The sequence below is a fragment of the Crassostrea angulata genome, chromosome 5, assembly GCF_025612915.1.
Source record: "Crassostrea angulata isolate pt1a10 chromosome 5, ASM2561291v2, whole genome shotgun sequence".
NCBI classification, from domain to species: Eukaryota; Metazoa; Mollusca; class Bivalvia; order Ostreida; family Ostreidae; genus Magallana; species Magallana angulata.
The window spans coordinates 25,087,227-25,105,405 of NC_069115.1; the positions used below are offsets into that span (position 1 = coordinate 25,087,227).

At 35.7% G+C, this 18,179-nt stretch overlaps 1 protein-coding gene and 1 pseudogene across 1 annotated transcript; one reads left to right on the forward strand and one right to left on the reverse strand.

Annotated features, from left to right (window-relative positions):
• The first annotated feature begins 698 nt into the window (after window positions 1-698).
• Window positions 699-1,618, forward strand: LOC128185252 (uncharacterized). The gene is made up of 2 exons (XM_052854896.1): window positions 699-1,371; window positions 1,611-1,618. The coding sequence occupies exons 1-2, from the start codon at window positions 714-716 to the stop codon at window positions 1,616-1,618; spliced, it is 666 nt and encodes a 221-aa protein (XP_052710856.1). The 5' UTR covers window positions 699-713.
• A 2,604-nt stretch (window positions 1,619-4,222) lies between these two features.
• Window positions 4,223-17,444, reverse strand: LOC128185952 (uncharacterized; annotated as a pseudogene).
• Between the last annotated feature and the right edge of the window lie 735 nt (window positions 17,445-18,179).

An 18,179-nucleotide genomic window follows, 5' to 3' on the forward strand; every position in this document is an offset into this window, starting at 1 on the left:
TGTTAATAAATAATTAATCTGAATACATGTACAGTTTGCCTACATGCCAGGACTATTTACACGAATTACCGTTCTCTGTCTTTCTTCAGAGACGTAAAATTTCATCGATCGGCTTTTGGAGCATACTCCAAATAGTACTCAGCGGAGAACGTACTCCAAAACTTTTATAACCTCGGTTTTTAAAGTCGTACTCAGTGGAGCACACACTCGGAGTACGGAGTATGAGTATGAGTACGAGTGTGAAAAAAGTTTTATAACCTCGGGGCCAGGTCGTACCCACATATTTAAGTCATAGTAGTCCTAGATCTCAGTGTATTTGAATACGGGCAGATCAATATTTATTATAAGAAAATAAAATGAATGGCTTTTTTATTCGTAATAAGTATTTACTATGTTGTTATGTTTTGTATATTATCGATAACATTAATATGCGAATTGTATAACAAATTAAAAGAATTTGTTATAAAAATCTAGTATACTATAGTTCTGTACTTGAATAAGGACGGATCAAAGAATGATTATGAGCAGGTTAACTATCATCAATTAAAAATAAAATTAATTGCTTTATGTGATTCCATTAAACCGTAGGATGGGCTGTTAGCACCAAGAAAACATACCAAGCCCAACTTACCTGCTACTTGGACTTTTGTGCAAAGGTTAACCTACCTGGTGTGCCTGCATCACCGGAGCAGATCATCCTATACATAGCATATATGGTGGATGTAAAATCGTTTAAATATAGTACTATTAAGAATTATCTTAATATCGTGAAACATTTATATTTTGCAAATGACTTTGATGACCCTATTCATGGTGTATGGTTGATCCAGCAGACACTGAAGGGAGCAAAACGTGAACTTGGGGATGCCCAAGAGGCAGCTACACCAATCCAGTCTTGTCACCTTTTACTTATTAGGAGTGCGTTATATTTAGACCTCAAAGAGGACTTATCTTTTTGGGCGGCATGCCTGATAGCATTTTTTGGACTTTTGCGCCCTGGAAACTTCTTATCTCAGGGACCAATCTGCGTACCGGACCGCGACTTGTGTATCCAAAACATAAGCCCGCACGCCAAAGGCTTCTTGTTATTCCTGAATTGGACGAAAACTTTGCAGTTTCGTGAGCACCAACTTCAAGTCACCCTCCCGGATCTGCACGGTCATCCACTGTGCCCTGCCAGCGCCCTGCGTAGCGTATTTCGGTTGCTTTTCGCCAACCCTTTGACTTCAGACACATCCCCTCTCCTTCAACGGACAGATGGCAAACCCCTGTCTTACAGCTGGTTTTTGTCTCGACTGCGAAAAATCGGTCCTTCTACTTTGTTCCAATTGATACAGAACCCTAATTGTCTCAGTGTTTTGACCAAAACTTGTAATGCAAACATACATTTCTCAAAAGTTTTTTCAATAACTAAAAAATCGTCAATATAAACAATTACTGTAATCCCATAATGAACCTTCACAATTCTACAATCTCTGAAAAATGCAAGGGCTTTTTGCAGCCCCAAAAGGTAGTTTTGCATCATACAAATATGTAACACTGCTGTCATTTGTAAATTGCATGCCATTTTAAACCTGTAAATCTATAATTACTAGGGTGAATATTGACAGACCTGTAGGCACTCTGAAGGTCTACTTTAGCTAAAAAACAGTTTTTTGTGATTAGTTTACAAGCATGACTTAGGTCCATATATGAACAAGAATTTTCAGAAGTATAATCATTGAGACTTTTGCCAATGGGTCGACTCGCGTCATGAATGAGTCGTACTTTGTTTGGAGAATTTGGGATGGCGCCCAAGACACTAACAATATTCATAGGTCTATCACATACAACATAATTTCCATGCAAAATTTCATAATCAATTTGTGACTCAACTTGATTGCAAAAAACTACAGAAGATTTATAATTGCTACATTCAACATAAGTATCAGTATCTAAATCCTTGTCAACAATGTGAATACCCTCCTTAACGCCCTGCAGGATAAATGGTTTATCAAAGTCATTGTAAGGAATAAGCTTTTCCCAGGCGGAAACCTGCAGGTTGTACGACGGAGAGTTGCCTATCCGTTTTTTGGGTCTGTTGCTGTTTTTTCTGCCAAACCATGATTAGTTGCCGGATGATTAGTCCCATAACAAATGTAACAGTTATGAGCTAGCCTGCAGTCTGGACGCACACAGTTGTCCTGGTTAAAACGACGGCATATTTCACGCCCATTTGGTAAGAATGGTCCCCTTCCGCGTTTGTTGGGTGTTGACGGTATAACAGTAGGCTGATGAACTGGCTTCTCCACTTGCACTTTGCCCATATGAGAAATAAACTGAGTGGTGGAGTTATCCCTCTTTGGTATAAGATTGAACTCTCGTAGCTGCATGTGTGCATGGCGTATTCCACGTATAAGAATACTTCAACTGGTTTCACGGTATTCACGATCATACAACAAAACGCTTGGCCACATATAGTTAGCGGCCAGTCTGAAGACGGATTGGGTGTAGCGCACATAATCAAGAGACTGTTTCAGTGTTCAAGTACCATCATTGATCATCTCAAATAGAATTTGAAGGCTTGCATAACCCCACTGCTCTATAGTTACGTCTCCTAAGGATAGTTTTTTCTCCCCCACGTTCAATTTGACTCCGTTTCCCATATCAATGGTTTTAGATTCGTCTAACAAGTCCCTATCTCAAGTCCATACATAATCGTGGATTTTTCTAGCTTTCTTTGAAGCATTTGACGTATGTAAATTACCTTGGAATTCCGGTGGAGCGTCAAGGGTCCTCGTATCTGGTGGTGCTGTCGCCGCCGCAGGATGAAGGGTCATGGAGTGCAGATTCCTCGTCTCTGTTTCTATCTGGGTTTGTAACTCTCTATATATCTGCATTCTAGTTTCGTTCTCTGTAGCTTCACCTCCAGCTCTCGGCATTTTGACTCAAGGTTCGCTATTTCATGCGGAGAAACTGAACCTGTTTGCACGTGTTTGCGATCCCGCACTATCGACGCTGGCGAAGGTCGTGACGGCGTGGATTCCAAGTCGATGGTTTCATTTTCCCGTAAGGACTTCATAATTTCTGACATCTTTGCGCCTGCTTTTGCTCTACGTTCTCTGTCTGTCATTTCTGCTCAGGAAGTCGATGTGGTTTTGCGAAAAATAGCTCAAACTTGCTCTTTGTAATGTTGCTAAAAAAAATTGGCGCACTAAAAAATCGCGCTTTACAAATAACATGTGACATAGCTGGCTTGCTGCCTAATGATAGAAAAATATGCACGGAAACATTATTTCCGTAAACCTCATTCATTTCTACATGAATTAACATATCAACAAATTTTCATCACTTTTGGAAGATCAACATGGTTCGAGAGAGGTGTGTTTCCTGCAAGAAAATGGTAAGTAAATCACTATATTAGATATTTTTTATGATTAAAACATATTTTTTTGAGTAATCAAATGGATTAGGCAACAGGCAAAGTTAATTTAAAATATGACATTATATTATTGAATATTAAATGACCCAAATGGACCGAAATAAAAACCCAAGTGGAAGCAAATGGGCCTAAAGAGAAACTTAAATGGTAGGCTTAATAAAATTGGCGAAATGAAGAATTTGTATATAAAAATTAGTTACTAGATGAATGACTAATATTATCAGGGACGTATATACATGTACGTTCCTGCTATTATATAATTAAAAAAAACAAAAAAACGGCAAAGTTGCAGACCTAAATGGAAATAAAATGTGCATTAAATTTATAAAAATAAAAGTTAACGGTTATGTAGTAGTGTAATTTAGTATCATTTTAAGTGTACACCCTAATAAATAGAATATTTTTTAAATTACGAAATAAAATGATGCGAAAATTTTCACATTCCGTAACTGGTATGTCTTTTAATCAGTAGCACTGATAAAAACAACAACACCGATTTAAATCATTTACCCGTGACGAACCGTTAAAATATAAAATTGATATTTTCCTGCGCATGATTAATATGATATTGCTATTATTTTGTGATTGATTTTAGTCTTTGGTGATAGTTAAAATAGAAAACAACTCAACATATATAGCCAAAATGATCACTACAAACACAGCCAGAGCCGTTGGAATATTCGTGTCTGCATCAGATTTAATCTATTCGTACATGCACTAAAATTATCAATAGAAGTGGAAAACGCACAACTACGTTAGAAATACTAAAATCACAAATCACAAAATTTGGTAACGTACGTAAGGAGTTTACATATTTTATTTATTAATCGAATTTTAATTAATTTACATCTCATATGACATATTCGATATGCATGCTAACGCATCATAAAACAAAACATATGTAGTTCAATGTTAATTTTATAGCAAAAAGAATTCAGTGGCAGGGAATCCTATCTAATTATCAGGCATTAATCTGTCTAATTTCTGTGAAGTCCTTAGTTCCTGTATTGATCTGCTTGTTTTTAGAAAACACAACTCTGTATCTAGAAAAAAACCCATACATTTAATGTTAAGATCGTGAAGTTCATAAAATTAACTTCACCGAAAAAAATGAAATATGTTGAAAAAAACGTTACAGGGCTCAACATTAAAATATGTCAGATTTTTCTGTGAAAAATGAAAAAAGTTGAGCTTTGACCAAAGTGTTTAAAAATTTATTATATACATGCGCAATATAGTATATCAAAAGTATAAATTCCTATCATACTCACAATGAATCGGCCTGGTTAATGAGAACTGTTGACCTGGGGTTTTTCTGGAAGTTTTTACGAAGTTTTTCTTGCACTTCCGGTGGATAAGTTATCCACTGTCCGTCGGGGTCCTTCCACTGCCAACACGTCCTCTCTGTCACCACAGCTGGGGGGTCAGTGTGGCTGCGTGGGGCGGTCTCCGGCCTGTGTCCCTCTGTGGTGGCCTGAGTGTCATCATGTCTAGAACTGTCAACATCCTCTACCCTCGACTTTGCAGGCTGTTCTTTTTCTTCCTCTTTATTTTCTTGGCTTTGCTTTCCCCCTCCGTTATCTCTATGTGAATAAGGAAGGTGTTCCTTTACTGTAGAGGAATCTGACACCAAGCCCTGATTTGGGGCGGCATTTTCAGTAAACGGTTTGCTTGTATTTTTCCTGTTAGTTTTCGAGTCATCCTCTTTAAAATAAATTTGATATATATATATATTCCATGTGCGTGTGTGTGGGTAAATGAAAAAGACCAAATTAAACATTCAATTAAATGCTTACAAATATTGTTCCACTCAAACTTTTATAGATATAAAAAAGGATAGTCAGTTAAATGCAATTCGGTGCCATTTATTGGTGGTACCTTGTTTAGGGCGCCCTCTATCGGCCTGGGTAGGAGTGGCTGTTTCCGGGAGACTGGACAGACTGCGGCTTGTTCTCATTCTGTTGGACTGGTTCACAGCAAAACTGGTTCCAAGATCTGACCACACCGTGTGTTTGACCGGAGGGGCCATGTCCATGATGTTGATAGAACTACCCGTTCTTCTCATTTCGTCCAGAGTCTGCGTGTCATCCTGGTCTGAGGAGGGTTTACTTGCATCAGTCTTTTTAGCTGAAAAAAATCAAATCAACGAAGAAAACGATTTAAATTTATCTAAATGTGTGAATCCTATCAACATTAACACTCTTTAATTATCGTGATTCAAAACTTTTCATTATTTTCAAAATTTATCTTTGTATGGATTACATGTACCTTATAGGGTCAATATATACTTTAATGTCATATCTAAACAAACACTATTCATAAGAGGCTATTATATAAGCTTAGTAACGATTTTTTGATATATTTTTTGCAAAAAAGGATTTGGTTGCATTGTTTGTTGATATCTTTAAGTACAAGATAATTTTTGACAGTACCGATATTTTTGGTTGATGGCGCACTAGTTGGCTCAGTCATGGGTGAGGGACCTCCAGCAGACGCTGTTTGCTGCTGAAGAACTCTCTTTACCTCGGGCGAAAAAGGATCACTGTTATATAAAGGATCACTGTTATGAAAAGGATCACTGTTATATAAAGATAAAAGGCGACTAAAATGTTTACAGTACACATTGTAACAGCTTCATCGCTCACCAGAGCAACAATATCTAACTCTGAGCTAACTTTGAATGAAGGAGCTAAAAATTATACATATTTCAGACTCCTTTGTGTCTCTTTTTTATACTCCTCCTGAGTTTTGTATGAATAAAAAAAAATTCAGAAAATTCTTCATACAGTAAAACTTGCTTACAAAGAAGTCCTTGGGACAAAGGTGTGAATTCTTTTACATTGCATTTTTTCATATCCATACATTGAAGAGTATGAGCTAAAATATATCGTTTATAAGATCAATTTTTTTATAATTTGAAATTACCAAAGTTTGACGTCAAATTTCCCATCAAATCCAAACCGATAGTTGCTTTTTTCACCATTTGGCCAGCGTACCTGGATTTGAAGATAAGAATTACATTTGCATATTAAAGGACCATATATGATAAGGGCCTAAAATGGCCCCCTAAAATGAACATCATCATTTTACTGTAATTCTTTGTTTTCTTTGTACATATATATATGTGATGTTTTAACATTATGTTCATTTTGATTCAAGTGCCCAAAATTTAGAAAAATGGTATCATGAAGACAGACTTTTCCCGCCATTTTTACGTTTTTAGCATAAAACAGCTTGTTTTCAAGAAGTTTTTCTTTCAGAAAACAAAGAGCACATGCTTGAACAAACAAAATATTTTAATCAGAGATGTAACTAGCCAAGACTAATAACTGACAAAAAAATTTTCCTTGTTCAAACATGCGCTCTATATTTCCCATTCGTTGAAAGGTAGGAAAAATGTCAATTTCTGACTGATTTTGATTGAATTATAGAAATAGCGTCACTTCTGACGTCATATACTGCAAGTGAGTGCAAATAAATCAAATAAATAGTTTAAAAATATATTTTATATCAACAACTCTAAAAAATAACATAACATTTTAATGTTACCGAAACACTATGAATAATGGCGAATTATGGGGGCCAAATTCAACTCCTATCATATATAATAGTTCTTTGCATTTCATTGTTATCTTAAATTTCAAAGCATTGGTTATAATCCGGTTAATATATTTTATTTGATTAAAATCCTGACTCCTGATATTATTCTGAATCACGTTGAGTTCACGTACGTGCACAATGGCTGAATCGTTGACGCGGTAAATGACGCCTATACTCCCCTCTCCGCCATCTTGATCACCCCACTCCCAATCAGGTCCTGCAAAAGTTTTTTTTTAATTTGTCAAACCACAATAACAATGTAAAGAAGACCAATACCAATTCAAATGAAAAACCCTTTAAACATAATCCTTTTAGAACCGAGAGAGCTATCATAAAAATATAATACGGTTGCTCTTACCTCTGGTGACCAAACACCCCACGGCGATCAGCTGATCGACCAGTACTCGTGGAGAATCACACACGACGATGTCAAACATCCCGTCAGCCCCGTACCTGTACTGGTACCCCCGCCCCCGAGTCCCACATCACCGATATCCAACCAGCTGAACAGAAACGATTCATTTATAATTAAGCTCTTACCAAGACACTTCTACTCTGAAGAAATTGTAGTACATAAAAATTATAATACATATAATTATATTTATATATAAAATAATAATCAAGTATACGCACGGTTTTTGGAGTGCCCTGTGACGGTGCCCGGTCCGTGGCTGTCTTGATCCTCCCACTTCCAGCCCGGACCACGCCTCACGCGCGTCCCGATGGGGGGCATGTTAGGGTATCTCTCCTGGCATTCGGCGTCCTCCGCCTCTTCTATGATATCCTCCATTGTTTTGAATTCTTCTCCAGGGTTTGTAGCCATTTCATAGATATCATCCTAAATCGGCCATAAAGTTGTTGCATGGAATTATTTTATCCCATGCAACAACATGGAATTTGAAAAATCATTTGTTCGCGCTTATTTCAATTGTTACATGTACAATTCTGTTTACATAAAAATTTTCTTCTCATTAAATTTGTCTACGCTCATATATACAACTTTATTTTTTTTAGAAAAGTCATATTTTTGTCATTGATACAGTCTACGTAGAAGTATATAAAGGCTGAAACTGACCCAGTCAGACTGTGTAAGGTCCAGATCCGGCAGAATGTCCGACATTGTCGCTTGGAATATCTCCCTGTCAATCTTCTCTTTCGTATTTATCAATCTATGTAATTGCTCGGCAACTTTCTTCAATTCAACAAAACAATTTAATGATGTACTGACTACGATTGGTGTTAAAAGCAAATTGAGAGATAAATAATTTGCAAAAAATTAAGCATCGTTGCCCCCCCCCCCCCCCAAAAAAAAAAGAAAAAAAAAAGAGAAAAATAACAAAATAAAATAAAATAGAAAAAAAAATAATAACAATTGCCAATCTCGTTTTTTTTATTTTCCCACCTCCTAGATCAGACGTTTATACGGCTTTTCAATGATTAGCATACAGTTGCTTAAGTATCAACATACACAATATCTACATACCACGTTATGAGGAAATCTCCCGATCTTCGTGGCCTCGTGCAAGTGCACGATTTTACCTCCCGTCGTTAAACCAGAAATCATCTCCAGAATGGGCTATCAAAATATTTTTCAGTTACTTCATAGAAATTTGTTGTTTTTTTTTTTTTTGAAAGAGAAACTTGCTTTTGCATGCTATTAAAAATCTTCACAAAAATATCAATAATACCATATCTGGGTTTCCAACAGGAACACACCATATCGAGTTTCTTTCGGCAATGTTTTGGACAAGATTCACAAGGTCTTCAATTTGCTGTAAATAAAACTTTATTTGCTTAAATCAACAAAATTATTACATGTACATACACTTTTAGTCGATATTTTTTTATACTGTGGTTTCGAATTCATCAATATTCGTATGCAACAGTTGTTCTGGATTAAGTATTCAAAAAGTTAAAGATATGCAGTATTATACAGGATACGTTAATTCTCTGACTATGGATTTTTTCATGGAAGTCTCAATTCGATGGACATTTTATTTCGTTGCTCGGCTAAACAACGAAATTTAGTTTTCAACGTTAGTTGCATAGTTACATGTATTTACATTCCACATATTTTTTGCTTGTAAAGTATGTTGAAAGCTACGGCAGTTATACAATGTAACACTGTAATACACACAGGATACTAAAAGTTTGATTACGACGTCACCAATGTTGAACGCTTTAAACTGCAACGTCACAAGCGAAAACAAAGTTCACGCTTGTGGCTGTTCGATAGCTCTTCCATTAATATGAACTTACCCATAGGATAAGATAGGAATTTTAAGATATAAATTACATTTGCAGACCGGGCAAGAAGTTAAAAAAATGTAAATATAAGCATCAAATCATGATTTTTTGAAAGATACAGTCTCATAACTGCAGCGATGTGTGCATACAAATTTTCATAACGCGCAAACGCGCGTTACTCAATTTGTATTCACAGACCGCTGCAGTTATGAGACTGTATCTTTCAAAAAATCATGATTCAATGCTATAATATATGCGATTTTAAATCCAGTATAACAGAACAGAAACGAAATAATACTTAAATGCAATCTTTAGACTGAACAATATACAATCAGCCGAGGCAATAACTCCAGGAGGTGTGGGGTGGGTGTGGCGGTCTAACTTACCAGGCGCTTCTCGCTGCCGGGCTCTGTGTCCTCTGGTCCCTCGGGGTAATGGTGGTCAGTGGCGATACCATCAGAGATCAAAACAATTTTTGGTTGCACATGCCACTTTCCAATGTTTGATATTCCAACTAAACAAATTCAGATTTTTATAAAGCAATTATTATTCTATTATACTTTTTAAATGTTTATTTCTCTTTCGTTAATTACAACCACTTGTTTTCAAAACGCTGAATTTCAGAGAACAAACATACAGTACCTGCTCCCCTTACTCCAAGGGTTAGAAGTAGACCTGCCCCTAATGGAGACGGGCCTCCGCATTGGATGTCATCTAAAACAGATATTGATGAAATCCGCGTTACCGTGTGTTGAACAGAAGAGCGGATCGGTCTCAAAATAACATTAATCATTTCAAAACTTACTCGAATCACATGCGTTAGAAAAACTATTCTCAGGTTTTTCTCAACATCATGTACATTGATCATACTAACCATTCAAATCCAGAGATTTAATGTATACATTGTATATCGTGTTTAAATAAAATGCTAGTTATTGATACAAGAAGAATCGGACAGTGTATATACATAAAATTATATATCTACACATCTACGCTTGTTTCGCTTTTATCATTAACAATAAACTGTATAGTGGGCATGTATCAAATACGCACTCAGGCTCATTTTGATGTCGTAATAGCGGTTGGAGCAATATCTGAGGAACTTATTCTGATGTCCAAATGTGATCACCGCCACGTTCATATCCAAGAAAGATCTTCTCTCGAATTCTGATGAAAGCATAATGTCATCATTAATACAAGCAAAGCAAATCAAATGAATGAATCAACAAATACATTGACAAATAAATTATTATATCATTATATAATTGAATAAATTAAATTTTAAATAAAATAAAGTCGAGAAAAAATGAGTAACATTGTAACAGAATAGTGTGCAGTTTGTTAAACAATCTTTTTAACATACCCAGTAAATATATATTCATTACCTTAAATCAAAATGTTAATATCAAGAACATATTATTATCATATTTACATTTTCAACTGTCTTTGTCTGTGATAACATTACGAATCAATTTTGAACCCTGAAACCCAATAACTTCATAAAAAACGAGTGACACAAAATGGGCGTGTCTTACAGCATAACCGAAAAACGGTATAGGCTGCGCCGCAAAGAAGTAATAAGGAATCATTCTATGAGTATTATGATGCGATAATATCGGTCGGGGCGTGGTCAAATCCAGAAAAGTCCGAAGGGCTTCGTGATAGATTTGACCAGGCCCTTATTCCTTAAATATGAAAATGAATACAATACATAAAAATGAAACGTCTTGCCGTCTAGCTGTAGAGTGCTTTATAGCCGCCTCTCTGCCGAGTGCTATGTTTACCCTCTAGCTACAGTGTAATAATTATATAGTATCTAGTGTAAAAATTATATAACCGTCTAGCTGCAGTGTTTTAACTGTTCTTTATAACCGTTTAGCTACAGTGTGCTATATAACTGTCTAGCTACAGTGTGCTATATAACCGTCTAGCTACAGTGTGCTATGATTACCGTCTAGCTACAGTGTGCTATATAACTGTCTAGCTACAGTGTGCTATGATTACCGTCTAGCTACAGTGTGCTATATAACCGTCTAGCTACAGTGTGCTATGATTACCGTCTAGCTACAGTGTGCTATAATTACCGTTTAGCTACAGTGTGCTATGATTACCGTCTAGCTACAGTGTGCTATATAACCGTCTAGCTACAGTGTGCTATGATTACCGTCTAGCTACAGTGTGCTATAATTACCGTTTAGCTACAGTGTGCTATGATTACCGTTTAGCTACAGTGTGCTATGATTACCGTTTAGCTACAGTGTGCTATGATTACCGTTTAGAATGGTGGTAACAACGTCTTTCATCTGACGGCAGCCCTCCCCCTCCATACTAGCTGATGTGTCGAGTATGAATATAAAGTCCATCCCCCGGCCTTGCAGGTACTTCAATTCTTGATCTGTTTTCAAATTCAATGAAAGAAAAAGTGAGCAAGCTCACATACTCCATGCCCCACCATTACTTGACAATGCTTCACATAATGAATGGCAGGGTATGTATTAAATACATAAAATAATTTAATTCTAAAACGGGCACACACGTAGGTACCCCCAAAAAACATCACATTAAAACTTTCTGCAAGTGTGTATAGCTACAATTCTGTTTTTATCAACAACACAATTTTAAAATTCTAAAGGGCGTAATTTCGCCGAAAAATAAATTAATTTCAATTATTAATATGCACACCACACATTATATCCTAAATACCTACAAAGCGTTACGTATTTCCATGCAGCGGTTTCAGAACAGTTGGACTTACAAACCGTTCACAATATAATATATAAATTGTTCAATCTATGACCAAAATTATAAAGTTTAAAAGGGTTAAAAACTCCAGAGAAATTATGGAATCATAATTTCCTGGTAATAAGCACATCATCTAAAAAATTTTTGTAATTACCTTTAGAAATAGTTTCATGAAATTCCGTGCACCTTTATAAGAATTTTGCTTGCAAAAAAGGACAAACGACCGACTTGTTGACTGACTGACTAACTGACCGACTTGTTGACTGACTGACTGACCGACTTGTTGACTGACTGACTGATGAACGGGTCAAAAACATTATACCCTCACAACTTGCAGCGTAAAGTACAGTGTATAATTAGAAACAGTTTATAAAATGCATATGTATGTACACGTTTCAATTTTAAAAGATGGAAACTGCATGCCTTTAAGCAATTGTACATGCAAAATTTTGCTTATTTTAAAGTGATAATTATCAGTTGTTATTTTAGAATTTGCCCATGCGTAAACACTCGTAATTTCAAAACATCTTGAGAGGGCAAGTATTTCCTTGTAAAATCTGTCATTCTTACTTTCTTTTCATGCATATAGCTAGATAACTTGTTCATCACACAAATACATGTAGGCATGTAGTGTAGTTAATCGGGGTAGCTGGCACAACCCCTACAATACGTCTACACTAAACGGGTAAATATCCATACAAAATTACAGGTGATATGAAGGCAAAATAAATGCTTCTTACTGATCGGTCAAGGCAGAAAAAAACATGATGTAGTGCAACCTAAACATATAAATGTACATGCATAAAAACATTCTGAATGTACTTTGATGGGCTAATCATCTTGATTGAAAGGTAACCAATTTCTTACGTCTCTCTGCCTCCCTACTGGCCTGTGCTACCCATTCCTCGGATGGAACCCTCCTGGACTGTAGCATCAGCCTAGTCTTCTCTTCAAACGTACGGAAGTCAGTTGTATAATCTGCATGGTTTTATTTTTATTTTAAATCATACAAGTGTAGTGTAAAGAAATGATAAAGACCAGAAAAAATTAATGTACTAGTCATCGTAATCTGTATCCAGAATGCTAACGTTTATTTTACTAAAAGACCCATTAGATTTATCATAAATTTTATCTTTTTATAACATCATTAAACATTTGATACCCTCTGAACTGTGAATTATCTCTTCACTTTCAAATCGTGGCGGCGCTGGCGAGTTCTTCCTCACTACATTTTGTTCCTTATTTTGAGATTTTTCTTCCATCATGATAACGAGTCTGTTGTCTGCCCCCTTTTGCCCTTTTCTTCGTCTTCTAAGTTTTTGCAGTGTTCCTTCACTAATCTCGGACAGTGTTTGGTCTATTTCTGAGGAGCTTACAGAGTCCTTTGCTGTGTCGCCCCCACTAGTCTCCCCCGCCACTGACCCTCTCCTACTGTTACTCCCAGATGTCTTCTCTGTGTGGTCCTCACTATCTGTCAAATCGGGTCCACTTTCGGTGTCATCTACAACAAACACAGTAGGTTTTATCAAATCTAAGCTTTCAACTCAGTTGTTTATTCTACACCTGACGTTGTGGAACTATCTTATTTTGCTATAAAGACTTACCCGTGATTTGTTGACTGGACATGTCATTCTCTGTCCAATCCTTTAGCTGTGTTGCTTCCCCAGTTTCAAGAAGATCTTCAACAAATGTATTCTCGGCTCGATACGGGTCCATCGCGCCTTTCTTTCCATCCTTAGCCTCATCCGCTTCTGTTTCAACAAGTTCATTGGTCTCTTTCGCAGATATATCGTCACAGCTATCTCCACCAGTGGCGGCCATGTCTGAAGCAGTGTCAGTCATATCTCTTGACATGCGGCCTTTTGTCGCGGAAGAAGTAGCCCCTGTCGTCTGCTGACCGCTGGCGTCATTGCGCCCTCTAACAATTTCCTCTGCAGATTTTAACGATAAAGTTCCATTGCCCCCTTTCAGTACGGCTATGGATTGATTGAGGACAGATATTTTCTCGTTCGTGGCAAGAATTGTGGCTATTAACTCTGAAATGTCGTCATTCTGTCGCCTGTCTGCTTCAGAGAGTTCTAACACAAGTTCCAAGAGATTGCCTAAAATATAAGTATTACATGCAATATAGAGGCTTGTTCTACACAGCAGGCATTCATCATAATCACCTTTTTCTTGGCAAGTGCTCCAGAGATGGTGTGCCGTTTTGCGAGCAGGAGACTGCACATGCCGGGACTCGAACCATACACTAGCTTACAAGCACATACCATCTATAGTCAAGTATTGATTATTTCTAGTCAAGTATTAATTAATTCTAGTCAATTGTAGATTCAATGTAAACTAATCGATGTTCGTTCTCTAGCTGGCATTAACATCTGATATATACCTTGAAGTTCTTAAAATGGAATGATTTTGTCAGCTTGATCAATCTTGTTTTAAAATGAACAACTAATTATAATTGAATTAACGTACATTTGTGTTATAACTAGTAAGCTCTACACTAGATTTTACAGTTTTATGAATCATATATGTTTCTACATTAAACAAATAAGTTGTAAACTTTCCCCACTGACCTATTTTGTGCAGACCATTCTCTGTTGTTTTTCTACAAAAACAGAACAAAATGAAAGCAGTGATACACTCCATATAATATTATATTCTGCATGATTCAAAATTCATGGATTAAATAAGTAGTATTTCTTATTCCTACATATAATTTGTAATTTTAGCAAATCAATTTGATTTTTTAAAATTTAATTTACTACACGGTGTCAACACACGTGTACAGCTGAACTAAATTTAAGTGACATTGCAGACAAAATTAAAATCGCTTTTATAGGTTACATGTATTTAACTTTGCAGTTTATGCATTTTTTGAAAATTTCCCAATTTGCGAAGAATAAAAAAAATAAAAGATTGTGGAGTAGTGCCTCTGCCCCCCTGGGTTGAGCTGTGACTTTACCTCAGCTCCTCGTCTTGGGCCAGCCTCTTTACAATGAACTTGTTTTCTGATTGTATCAAGTCCACTTTCTCATTGACAACCCTAAACTATAAACAAGCACAACAAAATAGGGGTAAGCAGAAGGGTTGACTTTCATAAAATCTAAAATAATGTTATCATGCATTTACATTTTCCAGTGTCTTTGTCTGTGATAGCACTATGAATCTGGGTTTTTTTTAATATATAGTTTAATACATTTCACCAATCATTGTTTTAATATTCAACTGTACAATTGCTGAAAATTATACAAATACAATGTATAAGTAATGAGGAATCATTCTTTTAGTATTAAAAGGTGATTAAATACGGTCGGGCGTACGTGATCAAATCTATCAAAATGCCCCTCGGGCTTTCTTTGATTTTATCATCCCGACCGTATTTGATCACCTCATATTAAAAGATTAATTCCTTATTCCTTAAATAAGTGTGAAACTACAGTTAGTATCGGTGCACATGTAATCACATGACTACAAGTCTAGACTGTACATTTATGTAATTTGTGCGTCCTTGACAACGTCCCTCAGACATAGACTGTGCCTTTTCTTTATTTATACTTTTATTTCAGTAATAAAACGTGAAGATATGTAGAGAGGGATATTGTTTGTAGGGGTTGGCTAAGACTTACCTGTTCTAGCGTCTCCTCCATGTCTACGGTTCAAACCATTCCTAGTAGAGAACTGGATATATGAAGTACAAACGTTTCAAATTAAGATTGCATTTATATATACTAGCACATATATGCATACATGTATATTTCATTGAATGATTCAGGCACGTAGCATCGGGGGGGGGGGGGGGTGGGAGCTGACCCCTCCACTTTTTCTCTAAGCAAACATTTTCCTTAAATTTACATAAATACAAAAAAGTTAATTAATATGGAATCCCCCCCCCATTTTCTGAAGCATGTAAAATTTGAAGTGAAAAAAGGAAATTAATATGCATTGAAATTCAAAAAGTTATAGATACTACGCTACACCCCCTCCCCCTCCGATTAGGATATCCATGAATGAAAAAGTTACCCCCTCTCCCACTTTTTTGCTTGTCGGGATTATGTTGATGAATCGATGACCCCCCCCCCCCCCACCCCATGCCAAACACACACACAAACGATATTACGTGACTATGTTTATACCATTGTTAATGAACATTCGTAAATCAAAGAAATATTTAAAGCCAAGTCATCTTATTGACATGGGAATTTTCAAGTCTAACTACATCATCATATATAATTATTTCGTGCAATCTGTGATTTTTATAATCATAGGTTTCTGAGGGGGCACCGTGGATTTCAGCTCTATTAGTTTTTCTTGAGCTATGAACCACAATCAGTTTTCTTACCAAGAAATATTTTTTAGGGAAACTATTCGGCATAATTGTAAATATATTTATAGATTATTGCGTTATATTGCATCCGATATTATTAGTATAGCCCGAGATCGCCAGTATACCATCCCAATAGTCTATGATCTGATGTACCAGTATCAATTTTCGTTTCTGTCAGATTTTTAATACTTGAAATTGAAAGTAATAGCTAGACGGCTTCAACCCTTAATCAGGCAGTAACAGATAATTATACAATGCACTTTTGACTGCATCTCAGATGTCAGTTATAAATGCTTTCCCTCACTCTATAAGATTCTGGAAATAAAACGATTAATATTTCATCAAAATGAAAATGAATTATACAAACCTTTGAATGTCATTGTTGTGATATTCCTGCTGATAATTTTCAATCTATTTATAAACTCTAAATTTCCGTGGTGTAATATATAAAGCCTACTTTCGTTTTCCTGGACCGGGGTATACTGATAAACTATGACATAATTATAATTAGTCCCCCGGTTTGTTCCCGTTTTGCACACTTTTGAAAATTAGGTATCGAAAAAATGTGTGCGAAACGGGAATTTGACCAGGTGAGATAATTGCTTAATTGCTATAGTCTATATCACAATTCCTGCGAGGGCAATTGACAATAAAATAAATAAAACATATCTACTCGCAATTGAAATTTAATGCATGTATTTTATGTTACAATATAACTTGCATAAAAGCACATTTACATAATAATTGACATCCATATTCATGAATTTGATTTCAAACATCAATTTGGTCATGAACAATTTCATTTTTTTTTAAACAAGAAAGATTATTGCAAAAATATTGAATATGTAGCGCCTTTGTTTAACTTACTGCCTATAGGAAGTACATATACATGCTAAACGTTTGAAGAGAAAATATCATATGTTAATATTTAATTATTGGTTTTTGCTGACAAAAATGGAAGAAATGTGTCTTGTGAAAACGCTGCTAAATATTTTTCATTTATGTTGTGTTATATCTTGAATAATCGAAGAAAATAGACAAACTGTATGATGATAAATAGGCAATTTTATATGCATGCTTAAAAAACTGTAAAGATTATTTCACAAGACCTATCAAATGTAGACCTAATTCATGCATTTTCAACCTTTTTCAGTTTAAGGTATATCGCGTCAATATTAAAATATTATTTTTGTCAGATTTTTATGTATTTAACCTCTGATTTGAAAAACTAGAAAGTGACCCGCCATATACTTATCCAGTGATGTCATAAGAATTACTGTCAAGGTCACTACTTCAAAGATTGAAATATTTTGTGATAAAGATCTGTTTTCTTTCATACTATTCTTTCTGTTGATACCAAACAATCAATTATAAACATGCGTTTTACATAATCTGCAACTCAATAGTAAAAAGAGACACGGAGTACCCCATATGAATGTCTATGTAGTTTTCCCCTTCATCATATAATTATCCATTGAATCAGCTTCCAATTGGCTTTGGACCAGCAATTTTTCCTAATTCATTTGGTTTTATATTTAAGGTAAATGGACACAAATGTAAAAGTCAATTCATGTAATCTAATCATTAATTTTTTATCAGACTTTTTAAATATATCATTATTGTGTCAAACGAAAAAAAAATATATGGTGATAGTTATTATAGTTATTAGACCTAAAACACAACAAAATATCTGTATTCTTCTTGTTTTATCGTTAAGGCCCTAATAAAACGGTTTATTCCCACTTAGCCAACATTCTGAAATTCTCAATTCCCACTTGGCCAACATTTTGATTTTCACACCTGAGTGATCAGAAGGCTATAGTCTGTTTTCACATGTTAATGTAT